Below are 13,412 nucleotides of genomic sequence, written 5' to 3'. Positions count from 1 at the left end.
CACCACTTTCAATTTCAATCTCTCTGCTTTACATTTAATGGCATCATGTGTACCATACACAAAACGGATTATAGCAACTCACCAAGTTCTCTTCACTATCACCAAGACAAGGATGATACATGCATGGCAACATCACCACCAACAAGTTGCACTCCAGGTCTTACACAATCCTGACCGTGAACTATAATGCAATTCCTTCACTGCTGCTGAGTCCAACCTGGAATTCCAAGGTAGCATGGTGGTTCAGTGGTCAGCACTGCTGCCTCATAGTGCCAGGGACCTGGGTTTGATTCCACCCTCGGGTGACTGTCTGTGTGGGGGTTTGCACATTCTCCCATAGTTTGCATGGCTTTCCTCCCACAGTCCAAAGATGTGTAGATTAGATGGATTGGCCATGCTAAATTGCCCATAGTGTCCAGGGATATGCAGGCTAGGTGGATTAGCCATGGGAAAGGCAGGGTTGGGGTGGGACTGGATGGGATACTGTTCAAAGGGTCAGTGTTGACTCGAAGGGCTGAATGGCCTGCCTCCATACTGTTGGCATTCTACGATTGATGAACACCAAGTCTGAGGTTGTTGACTTGCTTGCTTAGCTGACTTGTTTTTGTTTAGACATTTCATCACCATGCTAGGTGACATCATCAGTGGAGCCTCTGATGAAGCAATGTTATTCTACTCCGCTTGGAATTTATACTGTCTGGTCCGTTATGGTGAGTACAGTCATCTCCGGTTTTGATCTGTATGGGTTTGTATATGGAGTCCAATTCTATATGTTTTATACTATATATTCTATACATGCCATATGCCTTCTTGACTACCTTACCCAAATATGTTGCCATTTTCAGGGGACTGTGAACCTGTATGACTAGGTCCCTCTGTATGTTAATGCTACTAAGAGTTTTGCCATTTACTGTTAATTTCCCTTCTAATTAGATCTTCAAAAGATCATCCAAAAAATCATCTCGCATTTGTCTGGAAAAATGCACTGGTGTGAATCTACTTGAAGATGTCTAGCACTCATTGAACCATTTTCAACAAGGTGTTAATACCTTGAGGATAAGGTTGGGAGACAGAAGGAATTTTGAGAGAAAAAATTTTAGATTTTGAAACTATTGAAGAATCCCATCAGAAAACCAATGCAAATGCTTTAATGTTGAAAGAAAGAATTAAGAATAGGTATTATTTGATTCCCAAATGGTATTAGATACCTCTGTTTTTCATGAAGTAATCAATCATGCACAAATGAAGACTTTTCAGCAGTTGCTGTTTACTCACTTGCTTTGCTGCAGATGAAGATATAAATCCTTTTTCTAAGAGGTTAAGCAGCTCTGACAAAGCAGAAGGGCTAATGGGGCTGAAAAGAGTATGCATAAAAATCAGATGTTAAAAATCAACTATATATTAAAAATTCATTAATAGCATTTAAGAAAAAACGCTATAACTTCACACAATCAAAGTACAAACCAGTGTAAAAAGGAGTGATACAGTAATTCTACATTAATATCATATTTCCTTGGTCAAACCCTGGCCTAAAATAATCAACTTATTCTTAAAGTATTTTCTGAGGACAGCACTGTGATCTCAACCTAACAGTCTGCTAAGACTCTCAGAAAACAGCCAACTGGACAAATTACCAGCCATGAAACTCCTGATGGGAATCAGCATCTATCGGAAAGCTAGGAAGAAATTAGATGAGAAAATTAAATTCAACGGTCATACGATCATGAATAGATATTCAGCCCCTTGAGGCCGCTCCTGTATTCATTTAGACCATGGTTGATCTGGGTCTCAAATCCAACTCTAATATGCATTGCAGCCCTCCAAGGCCAATATGCACTTGAAAGAAAAACTGAAGGCTATTTCCAGATGTGGTCTAGGCAGAGCTAACTTCCACCCCTTTGACTAACTGTCCTCTTGAGATAAGGATCAAAATTCCAATAGTCTCATGATTAATTTTTGTACCTGCCGCTACTTTAGAGTAATTTCTAGGACTTTGACTCATGAACATCTCTGCTCATCCAAAGTTACAAGTATTGTGGTATTTAGAAAGTACGCTGATCTATCTTTCTTTAGTCTAAAGAGATGACCTCACACTTTACTACATTAACTATCTGCTAAAATTTAAAGTTTTTGAGAAGATTTGTAGCTTGAGTTGTGGAGGAGGGTGTAGACCTGCTCACCGAGCCAGTGTGTTTGACTGCAGATGTTTCATCACCCTGCTAAGTAACATCGTCAGTGCACCTCTGGTGAAGCAATGGTGTTCTGTCCCACTTGTTATTTATATGCCTCGGTTTGCTGGGGTGGTTGGCATTACTTCAGTTTTGTTTTTCAGTGGTTCGTATATCGGGTCCAATTCAATGTTTGTTGGTGGAGTTCTGGTTGGAATGCTAGGCCTCCAGGAATTCCCTGGCATGTCTCTGTTTGGCTTGTGCTATTATGGATGTGTTTTCCCAGTAGCATTTGTGTCCTTCTTTGTCCGTGTGTATTGAAAGCAGTGAGAATTGGCCGTGTCCCTTAGTGGCCAGTTGGTGTTCATGTATTCTTATTGACAATTTTCTTCCAGTTTGGCCTATGTAATGCTTCTCAGAGTCCTTGTATGGTATTTTGTATATTACACCAGTTTTGCTGGTTTTGAGTATGGGATCCTTTACGTTCATCAATAGCTGTCGTAGGGTGGGTCGGTTTGTGGACTACTGTGATACCTAGGGGTCTGAGTAGTCGTGGTCATCTCTGAAATGACCTTGATGTATGGTAGGGTGATAAGTGATTCTAGTCGTGTTGTGTCTTCCTGTTGTGGTCTGCCTCGGAGGTAACAGCGGATTGTGCTTTTCGGGTATCCATTTCTTCTGAAGACTTTGTATAAGTGTTCCTGTTCTGCTTTAAGTACTTCCGGGTTACTGCAATGTGTTGTGGCTTGTTTAAATAGTGTCCTGATGCAGCTCTGTTTATGCATGTCGGGTTGGTTGCTGGTGTAATTAAGTACCTGGTCCGTATGTGAGGTCTTTCTGTATACGCTAGTCTGGAGTTCGCCGTTGTTCCTACGATCTACCATTATGTCTAGGAAGGGTAGTCAGTTATTGTTCTCTTCTTTTGTGAATTTCACTCCAGTGAAGATGTTATGTGGCAGCGGGTTTCTTTTAGTTTTGTGCATTTGATAATCCCTTAGGTGTCATATACATAGCAGACACAGAATTTGGGTTGTATAGTGGGGAGCGCTGTCCCTTCTAACCTTTGCATTACTGCTTCCGCAATCAGTCCTGTTATTGGGGATCCCACTGGTGTTCTGTTTATTTGTTTGAATATACGGTCGTTGAAGGTGGTGAGTTGTGAGACACAGATCCAGCAGTTTCAGGGTGCTGTCCTTGATGCTGTTGGTGTCGTGGGATGTCTAGCTTCCTGATTCATCCAGCAGTGAGATAATTGTCTCTTTGGTTAGGTCAATGTTTATGGATGTAAATAGTGCCATTACATTGAAGGATATCATTATATCATCCTCTTCCATTCTGGTGTCCTTGATGATGTTGAGGAATTCTCGGGAGGAGTGGATGGAGTGGGTAGTGTTGTCAACTAAGTATTTCAGTTTCTGCCGTAGTTCTTTGGCTAGTCTATATGTTGGTGTACCTGGTATGTGAGTAAGGACCAAAATAGATGGCTGATGGTGGTTTAACCTGAGGATCACCACACCTTAGGTGAGGGGAGAGGTTGAAAAGGAGAATCCTTTATGGTAACTTCAGCCAGGGTGGGAATTGAACCCATACTGTTGGCATCATTCTCCATTGCAAATCAGCTATTAAGTCAACTGAGCTAACCGATCTACAGTGTGAGGTATATGCCCGGTTCTGAGGTTACAGACTGTGGTTGAGTACAATTCTGCTAGTGTTGACGACTCATTGATACCCAGTTTTGAGCTGTTCAGAATTTATCCTTTTAGCATCAAGTAGTATCTCACAACATGACAGACAGTATGCTCAATGTGAGGATGGGACTGGTCTACATAAGGACTGTTAACAATACTGTAAGTAACAGGGGTACCTATGACAGGTAGATTGGTGAGGGCGAGGTCAAGTAGGCTTTTCCCTCATCGACTGCTGTAGATAGTAGATAGGTGATCGCGACTTATCCAGCTCAGTCAATAGTGGTGCTACTGAGTCACTCTTGTCCCACACCCAAAGTATGTTATGTCCTTGTTTTCCTCGTTACTTCTTCTAAGGAATGCTCAATGTGGAGTAGAATTGCATGATTCCTTGCTCATGTATGATCTGATACCTTGGCAATCCATGGGGTCCTGAGTCAATGTTGAAAATTCTGTTGCAACATTCTCCCTGCCAACTGTATATCACTCGGAAGTTAGCTTTGTGCATCTGTCCTACCAGTGGGACAGAACATAGAGATAACAAGGTGTAGAGCTGGATGAACACAGCAGGCCAAGCAGCATCAGAGGAGCAGGAAGGCTGATGTTTCGGGCCTGGACCCTTCTTCAGAATTGAGCCATCTCAGCCATTTGCTGCAAGGTATATCATACTCACTGAGGAGTAAGTTTGATGATCAGACATGATCATATTGAATGACAGAGCAGGCTCATAGGGCCAAATAGCCTTTTCCTGCTCCCAATTTCTATGTTTCTGTTTCCATGCCAGGCTGTTGCTTACTAGTCTGTGAGACTGCTCTCCCAATTTTTGTACAGATTCTTGGCTATTGGTAAGGAGGACATGACTTACCGGCAAGGTGAGTTGTTGTCATTTGCAGTATTTGGGGGATAATGGGTAGTCCCTCCAGTTTGATTCCTTTTCAACATGTCTAAAATTATTTGGTACAGCTTAGTAACTTGCTCGACCATTTCTGAGGGCAGTTAAGAGCCAATTATACTGTGGAGATTTGGACAAATGCAGGGTCAGTAAATTTCCTTCCCTAAAAGGTCTTTATTGAACCCGCTAGGCTTTAAATAACAAGCCAATAGTTTCATTACTTATCTTAGTCTTTACTTCCAGGTCTATTAATTAATTGAATGTAAATTAAACCAGCTGCTATGATGTGGTTTCTGCCCACGAGCCAAGAGCATTATCCTGGGCCTACTGAATATTATCACTTTGCTTTCATCCTTATGAACCTAAATATTCCTTTTAACAAAATCTAACTTTAAACATAAGTTGCTCTGTCTAATTCCACTGCACACTTAGAGGAGGAATTCATACTTTAACACTAAAACCTTACATTACATGTAAGCACTAGAACACTGCAAAAATAGGGGTTTGTGAATAATGTGGATTTTAATTTCCACTCATTCCTCACATTTGCATGTTCTACTTATGACATTTCCCCTTTGGACACATTCTCTCCTGCCACAGGTCTTTATACGTACATCTATTTGAATAAAATCAACTTCTACAACAACTTGGATTATGCTTATTTCCCCAAATAAATTCCTGAAAGGTTTCCATGCCTTTCTCCCAGTTTGTGTCCTGATTTGTTCACAATTGTTCGGACAAGTTTGTTTAACACACTACAGCTCCCAAAATATCCTTTTCTTTAGGCAGGACCCTTGACATTTCCATCCATTTCCTAGGACTCTTACCTAGTACGGTCTCTTCACTTAACAGCATCAATATCCACCTTATCCTCACGTTTCACAGAGTATCTCTGTCATTCCTACTACCATGATCATGACCAAACATATTTTCCCCCTCTCCTTCTGTAACACCCTCGTCCCCTCTTCCATTATTCTCATTTCGAAATGCTCTTTTTCTAGACGCCTTCCCATGCAACTGTGTAGTTGCAATACGTCCATTCATTTATTTTTTGATCACAAGATACCTGTTCTTGAGCTGTGTGAAGTAAATGATAACTGTCATGATGTGAATTGAAAGCGCCATCTCCTGGTACCTATGGATACTAGTCAAAACAGTATAATGTAAAATTACAGGACAGGTACAGAGCCTTTTTTGTAATAGGTCAAATATTTGAAATTGAGGTTAAATAATGAGAAGGTAAACAATTCACCAACCAGAAAAATAAAACTTTATTGCTTAAAGGATGCCATTTAACTCACTGTGTCCATGCTAACTGAAAAAGAGCTATTCAGCTTAATCCCACTTTCTAGGTTTTGGGTCGATAGCCTGGTAGGGGTTATACAATTTCAAATAATTATCCAAGTATTTTTAAAATGTTGAGGAATTATACCTTTATTGCCCTAATGGACAGTAAATTCTGACAACCACCATTCTTTGGGAAGAGATTTCCACTCTATTTAAGCCCATCGTAATCTTATGCATTTCAATTAAATCTCCCACCTAACTCCGCTATCTCAAAGAAAACAATCCTAGCCTATTCAATCTTTACTCAAAGCTAAAATTCTCCATTCTTGTGGAGAGGCAACAGCATAGTAGTAATGTCACTGGACTAATATTCCAGAAACCCAAGCTAATGTTTTGGAGACTTGGGTTTGATACCCACCAAAACAAATGGTGAAACTTGAATTAAATAAAAATCTGGAAGTTAAAACAGGCTGGCCTAATGGCAACCATGTAACCATCACTGATTGTTGTAAAAACTCATCTGGTTCACTAATGCCCTTCAGGAAAGAAAATCTGCCTGGTCTAGTCTATATGTAACTCTAGACCCCCAGAAACGTGGTTGAATCTTAACTATCCTCTATGCAATCAGGGATGAGCAATAAATGCTGTCTTAGCGAGCAATGCACAAACCTCATCAACAAATCTCCTCTTGTACCAGTTCTTATTTAATTGTATCTTTTCTGTAATGTAGAGTCACAATGTCATACAGCACAAAAACAGATTGAACTGTATGCACTACTCTAGTTGTGGCTTAACTCATGATTTATACAGTTCTAGTATAATCTTCCTGGTCTTATGTTCAATGCCTTAGCTAACAAAAGAAAGTATCCCAGGTGTCTTCTAGCAGGTAAGAAGATTCTTCAGAGTATGTGACAATTTATTGTGTTATTGCATCTCATTTTCTCTTCCCAGTTCAGCATTTAACACTTCTCTGTATTAAATTTAATTTGCCATTTTTCTGTCCACCTGATGAGTCCATTGATATCTCCCCACAATCTACAACTTATCCTTATTATTAAGCAGTTGACCTTTTCTTTTCAGAAGCATCTAGGAATTTCTTAATGATGCCCCTTAGAATTATGTTTAAACGATTAATATATATCCTTGAACCCTACAGAACCCCAGTGGAAATGACTTTCATGTAAGAAAAGCACACATTGCTCCTTACTTCTTTGTACTGAATCAATTTTCGATTCAACTTGCCACTTTCTCTTGGATCACACGGACTCTTAGTTTTGTGATCTGTAGGCCATTTGGGATCTGTGAGGATGGTGCAAAACAGACAAGCATGACATTTCATGACAGCAGATTTCCTAGATGATGTAGCTACAAGTAGGATAAGACAGTGCAGGGGATAATGCAGACATTTATAATTACAGGCATTCTCTGAGGAGAACAAACGTGAAATATTGGGTGTGGTAAACATTGTGAATGAATACATATTGAGATTTTGATATACTTGAATGTTGATAAGCATCCAGGCCAAAACCCATGTTGAAATCCATGTAGACTTCCTTACTGTCATTGGTGAAGAATGGCAGACAATGAAAAAATATCTTGTATATGTCTTCAAAGTCGAAGACACAAGTTGCATACAGAAATAAATAGAATGAGGTAATCAAAATCAGTGGAGAAAAGGTATGGTAGAAACTTAATGGACTAAAATCTGACAAATCCCACACCTGACATCATACACCAGAAGGTTCTAAAATATACCTTCAGAGTTTGTAGTTGTGCCAGTTATGAATGTCTAAAGTTCCTTAGATTTGGGAATAGTCTCATCAGATTGAAAGTTGGTAAATACAACACTAGCCTTTGCGAAAAGACAGATAAACAAATCAGAGATTGAAGGTCAGTTAGCCTACCATCAGTTGATGCAAAATTGCTGAAACGTATCGTTAAGGAAATCTTTACAATGCAACTTCACTTAGAAAAGTATGTCATGATTATAACAGATCAACATGGTTTTATAAAACTGAAATTTTATTTAACAGTTTTTTTAAAGGATGTAACTAGCAGAATAGATAAAGGAGAACCAGTAGCTGTACTAAAGCTGGATTTCTAAAAGATATTTGGTAAAATGCCACACAAAAGGTTAATAGGCAAAATAAGGATGCATGGAGTTTGGGATAATATATGAGCGAGGAAAGAAGATTGATTCAACAGACAGACGGCAAAAAGTGGGCATAACAGGACATTGAGTTGACAAGCTGCGATCAGCAGAATGCCACAAGGATTAGTACTTAAGCTTCAACTATTTTAAATCAATATTTATGATTTAGGTGAAGAGATAGTTAATACATCTATGTGCTGTTAACACAAATTTAGGTAGAAAGTTAAGCTGTGAGGGATAAGACACACTGCCAAGAGATTAGGTAGGTTAAGTAAGCAGGTAGCAGATGGAGTGTAACATAGGAAAGTGTAAAATTATTCACTTTGGCAGTAATAATAGAAAACTAGGATACTTTTAAAAAGACGTGAAACTGACATGGGCTCAATAAGCAATTATGAAAACAAGTGGCATGTTGGTCTTTACTGCAAGAGGATTGGAGTACAAGAATGAGAAAAAAACATCTTTCCAGACCTGTACAGGATTTTGACAAGACCACACCTGCAATTCTGATCTCTATTATAAAGAAACAGTAAACTTGAATTGGAAGCAGTACAGCAAATGTTCGCTAAATTGGTCCATAGGATGACAGGGCTGTCCCAAGATGCGACTGTCCTTGATTAATTTGTGTCTTTTTACATGACCATTTATGATGTTCATCAAAGTTTTCCAATAATTTACTGAAGCTAAGATGCCTAGCCTGTAGTTACTTGGTATATCACATTTTTTTTAAACAACAGCATAATGCTGGATGTCCATTAATATCAGGACGCTAGCTAGATTTTCAAAATGACAGTTAGAGCCCTTCCAGTTCTGCTCCCTGCTCCTTGGGATAGATTTCAGGTGAACCTGGATGCTTATCAACATTCAGTTATATCAAATATCTTAACATTTATTCATTCACAATGTTTACCACACCCAATATTTCACCTTTCTCCTCAGAGAATGCCTGTAACTACAAATGTCTGTATTATCCCCTGCACCATCTTAACCCACTTGTAGCTACGTCATTTAGGAAATCTGCTGTCACGAAATGTCATGCTTGTCTGTTTTGCACCATCCTCACAGATCCACTTTAGCTCATCTGTAAACACCGTCATCCACCTCAGCTGGGTCCTTTCTGCTGCCTTACATTTTACCATCTAGAAGCATTTTCTGCAGCTTTTCAGGTACAATCAAATGACAGAAATACTGAAATTTTCTTTATCTAGAAGTCATTTTTTAGAAAAGTTCTATTTGTTGTTTCTATTTTAAGCACTTTTCATTTGTCTTATATTCTGTATGTGGAATATGTCTTAGCATCCACACTACAAAGGCCACAATGTCTGGGTTTCCAAAGTACAAAGGAATTTGAACAAAATGTAACTTATCATCAGTTTTTAAACTGATTATAAGTTTGTGCTTTCTCGTTAACAAAGCCTTCATTTTCACAAAACTTTGTCTGTCTATCTATATTCTTCTTCTAACTTCTGCATTACGATTGCTGTCTTATGTTAAATTTCTTCTAAATAGATCAATTTACCTACCTGTTCCTTTGTGACACCAGTTACTCAATCTTCACCGTTGTTTCTTTTATGTAAAACTACTGGCTTCCACTGTTTTTCTCAATTTAATTTTCATATTCAATCCATATACTAAGCTTCTTCAATGTACTTGATTTACACTATTTTTGCAGGGTCTCTTCTGATTTGGTTGTATTAACAGCATATCCCAAGTTTGTTACACCCTTGCCTCCACATTTTACCCCTGGAAGTACCTCTGATTTGGTGATTTTTTTTGATCCATATGCAGATTGAATAATTTTGGCAATAGTACACAACCGTGTCGTACTCCTGTCTTCACTTGAAACAGATCAGATTGTCCACCTTCTAGTCTGCTGCTTGCTATTTGGTCCTAATACAGGCTTTGGATAAATCCCACATCTCTACGGTCAATTTACATTCAGCAGCACATTAATTAGGTTGTGAGGAAAGACTTGATCAAATGTTTTTTTCCAAATCTATGAAGCGTATACAAATGCCTTTGTTTACAACTAGATATTTATAGACCATTGTTCTTAGATTAAATATTTCCTTATTTGTTCCTACTTCAGGCCCAAATCTAAAGATTGCATTCTGCCATTTTCTGCTTCAAATATGCTGATTCTTTCTATTATGATTTTCAAGATCATTTTAATGAGGTAACTTACTAAGCTTGGAACTCTAAAATTATATCACTCCTTTCTTGCAGATTTCTTAGGTGTCACAAGCCCTTGGAATGTGATCCTTTGGTGTATATTTGATCTGTTACCACTTCTATTCATCTTTCTCAAAAGGCTTTTAGATATTCTGTTGTTTTATCTATGCCCAAAGCTATGTTAAAGCAATCTTTAGCTCCGAGATCATTTTATTTAGTCCATCATTTGCCTGTATATTTTCAAGGATCCCTGAAGGAAACTGGTATCATACTGCAAATGGAAACAACTGCGAGGAAAGGAGACACATTTTTACACTACCATTAGACTTCCAGGAGTATAGCTTTTCTTAAAGATTTTCATAATGGATAAATTTAACATTTCTTAGCTTTAATGCGACATTTCATTTTTTCCCCAAATTCTGAATTACATGGCAACATGGTAAGAAAATATGCAATTGTTAGTAAACATACTGATATACCAGTGCTTAAACAAAGTTATTTTGCATTATCTGCATTGGTTTACTGTACCTTTTGTCTAATGAAAGGCAGAAATAAATAGCAAACCTTGCTCTGGTAATTTAACTAGATCCATTATACATCCCAAGCTCCAATATATTTTTCTTCATCTCCCACCTTGACAATTTTGAGATTTACTAAATCCCCCATATCATCACTCCACTTTAATAATTTCTTCCAATATTACATCCTTTTATGTACCGTCTGCTCCTTTATGGCTGAAAACCTTTTTTTTCCACCACTGACAGTCACTTACTGAACTATTCTATTCCTGTTCTCTCCATCCAATTTATCCCTGCATGTTCTGAAGAGGTCATACTGGTCATGAAACATTAGCTCTGTTTCTCTCTCCACAGATGCTGCCAGAACAGAGATTTTCCAGATTTCCAGATTTTTTGTTTTTATTTCAGATTTCTAAATGTGCAGCATTTTGCTTTTGTTCTGCCTAATTTGCTTTCAAAAACCCTCCCAAAACCCATCTTATTGACCCTACCTATGGTTTACATTTGACCCTCTCCACTTTTGTTATTCACAATATTTAGTGTCCACTATATTCTTTCCTTACTACAAAAGGTCTCAATATATCTTCCTGCACATTTATCTATTCTTAACACAACACGATCCAGTTACATTCTTTTGGGAATTGTTCACAAGCAGCTACTTACACGCACTGCAACCAATAAACAACTGCATAATTTAATAACTGTCATGGAATTCAAAGGACAGCAGGATACAGACAACGCTACCACCCCAACCAAAGTATGAATGTCTGAATTAAAGAACCACAGAAAAGTTTCAGCGCAGAAAGAAGTCATTCAAACCATCATATCAGCACTGGCTGAATAATCTAGCTGCCCATGCTAATCCCATTTAGCAGCATTTGGTCTGTAGCCTTGCAAGTTACAGTTCTTTCGGTGCGGATACAGGTTCCTTTTAAATGAGTGAGGGCTTCTGCCTCAACCACCAAGCTGGGCGGCGAATTCCAGATACCCACCACCCACAATATGAAAACGTTTTTCCCTCATGTCCCCTCTAATTCTTCTACCAATTACCTTGAATTTATGCCTACTGGTAATTGGTCTTTTGCTAGATGCTCCTGTCCACTGTACCCAGCCCTTCATTGTATTGTACACCTTGATTAAGTCACCCCTGAGTCTCCACTGTTCTAAGGAAACCAACCCTAGCCTATCCAATCTTTCCACAAAGGTGTGATTTTAAACCCTGCAGTATTATTGCAAATTTCTCCTGTACTTTCTCTTGGGCAATTATTCCCTTTCTGTAATGTGGTGACTAGAACTGTATACAAAACAGCAGCTATGGCCTAATCAGTACCTTATAATTGTCCCAGTATTACATCCCTCACCCAATGAAAGCATCCCATAAGCCTTCTTTACCATCTTATCTATCTGTCTGCCAACCTCAGGGGCTTGTGAACTCTGTGGTCTCACAATACCCTCTCCAGTATTGCGTATTACCTTGTTTTATTTGTCCTCCTCAAATGCAAAGTCTTACTTCTCCGGATTGAATGTCATTCGTCACGCAATTATCAACCTCGTTCATCTACTACCATTAGCACCTCCCGTGTCTTTTGTTCTCAGCACACTCACTATCTGTTCCACTTGCTTCTCCTCCTGTTTTGTCCACATCATAAAAACAATCATTATTCAGCCCCCTTCAGTTCCGAAGATAATACTGAACGCAAAACAAACTTTGCTTCCATCTCGACAGATGTTGCGAGATTTGCTGAGTTTCTTCACCTTGTTTTTATTTCCAATATCCAACATTTGCAGCACCTTGCTTACCTTTCTGCAATCAACGTCCATTTCTCTTCACCAATCACCGTCAACAATCCGGCCAATTTTTGTATCATCTACAAATCTGCCAATGTTGCTCCCCACATGTAAGTCTAAATCATTAATATATTCTGCAAACAGCAGGGAACCCTAAACTGAGTCGTGTGGAGTACCACTGGAAACCCATCATTATCCTTTGTTTTCTGTCACTGAGTCAATTTTGGATCCAACACACCACATTTCCCTGTATCCCATAATTTTTCTTAATAGTGTGTTAGATTGGACCTGGTAATGCTCTAATAAAATCCACTGCACTATCCTCAGCAATTTCCTTGTTACTTCCTCAAAAACTTTTAAGTTACAAGACAGGACTTTCCCTCAATAAAACAATGCTCACTATTCCTAATTAATCTGCACCTCTTCAAGTAACAGTTAATCTGATCTCTCAATATTGATTACAGTAACTGGTCCACCACTGGAGTGAGAGTGACCAGACTATAATTAATCAGTCATCCCTTGCACGCTTCTCAAATAATAATAAAATATTTACATACCTCTAATCTTCTAGTACCTCACTTGCATTTAGTGAGATTGGAAAATGATCCTCACAACATCCACTATATCCTCCCTGGCTTCCTTTAACAGCCTAGGATATAATTCAGAGATAACAAGGTGTAGAGCTGGATGAACGCAGCAGGCCAAGCAGCATCATAGGAGCAGGAAAGCTGACGTTTCAGGCCTAGACCA

The 13,412-nt window shown here is 38.8% G+C and overlaps 1 protein-coding gene across 3 annotated transcripts in view; it reads right to left on the bottom strand.

Moving 5' to 3' along the window:
* The window catches only part of gatb (glutamyl-tRNA(Gln) amidotransferase, subunit B), a 65,696-nt gene that overhangs the window by 12,054 nt on the left and 40,230 nt on the right, over positions 1–13,412 (bottom strand). For all 3 annotated transcript variants that reach the window (XM_048600904.1, XM_048600911.1, XM_048600898.1), the window contains one exon: positions 1,276–1,354. In XM_048600904.1, the coding sequence (XP_048456861.1) occupies positions 1,276–1,354 (79 nt within the window). The remainder of the gene's footprint in view (positions 1–1,275; positions 1,355–13,412) is intronic.

This window comes from Rhincodon typus, chromosome 1, assembly GCF_021869965.1.
Source record: "Rhincodon typus isolate 14 chromosome 1, sRhiTyp1.1, whole genome shotgun sequence".
NCBI lineage: Eukaryota > Metazoa > Chordata > Chondrichthyes > Orectolobiformes > Rhincodontidae > Rhincodon > Rhincodon typus.
This window is presented reverse-complemented; position numbering and strand designations above follow the sequence as displayed.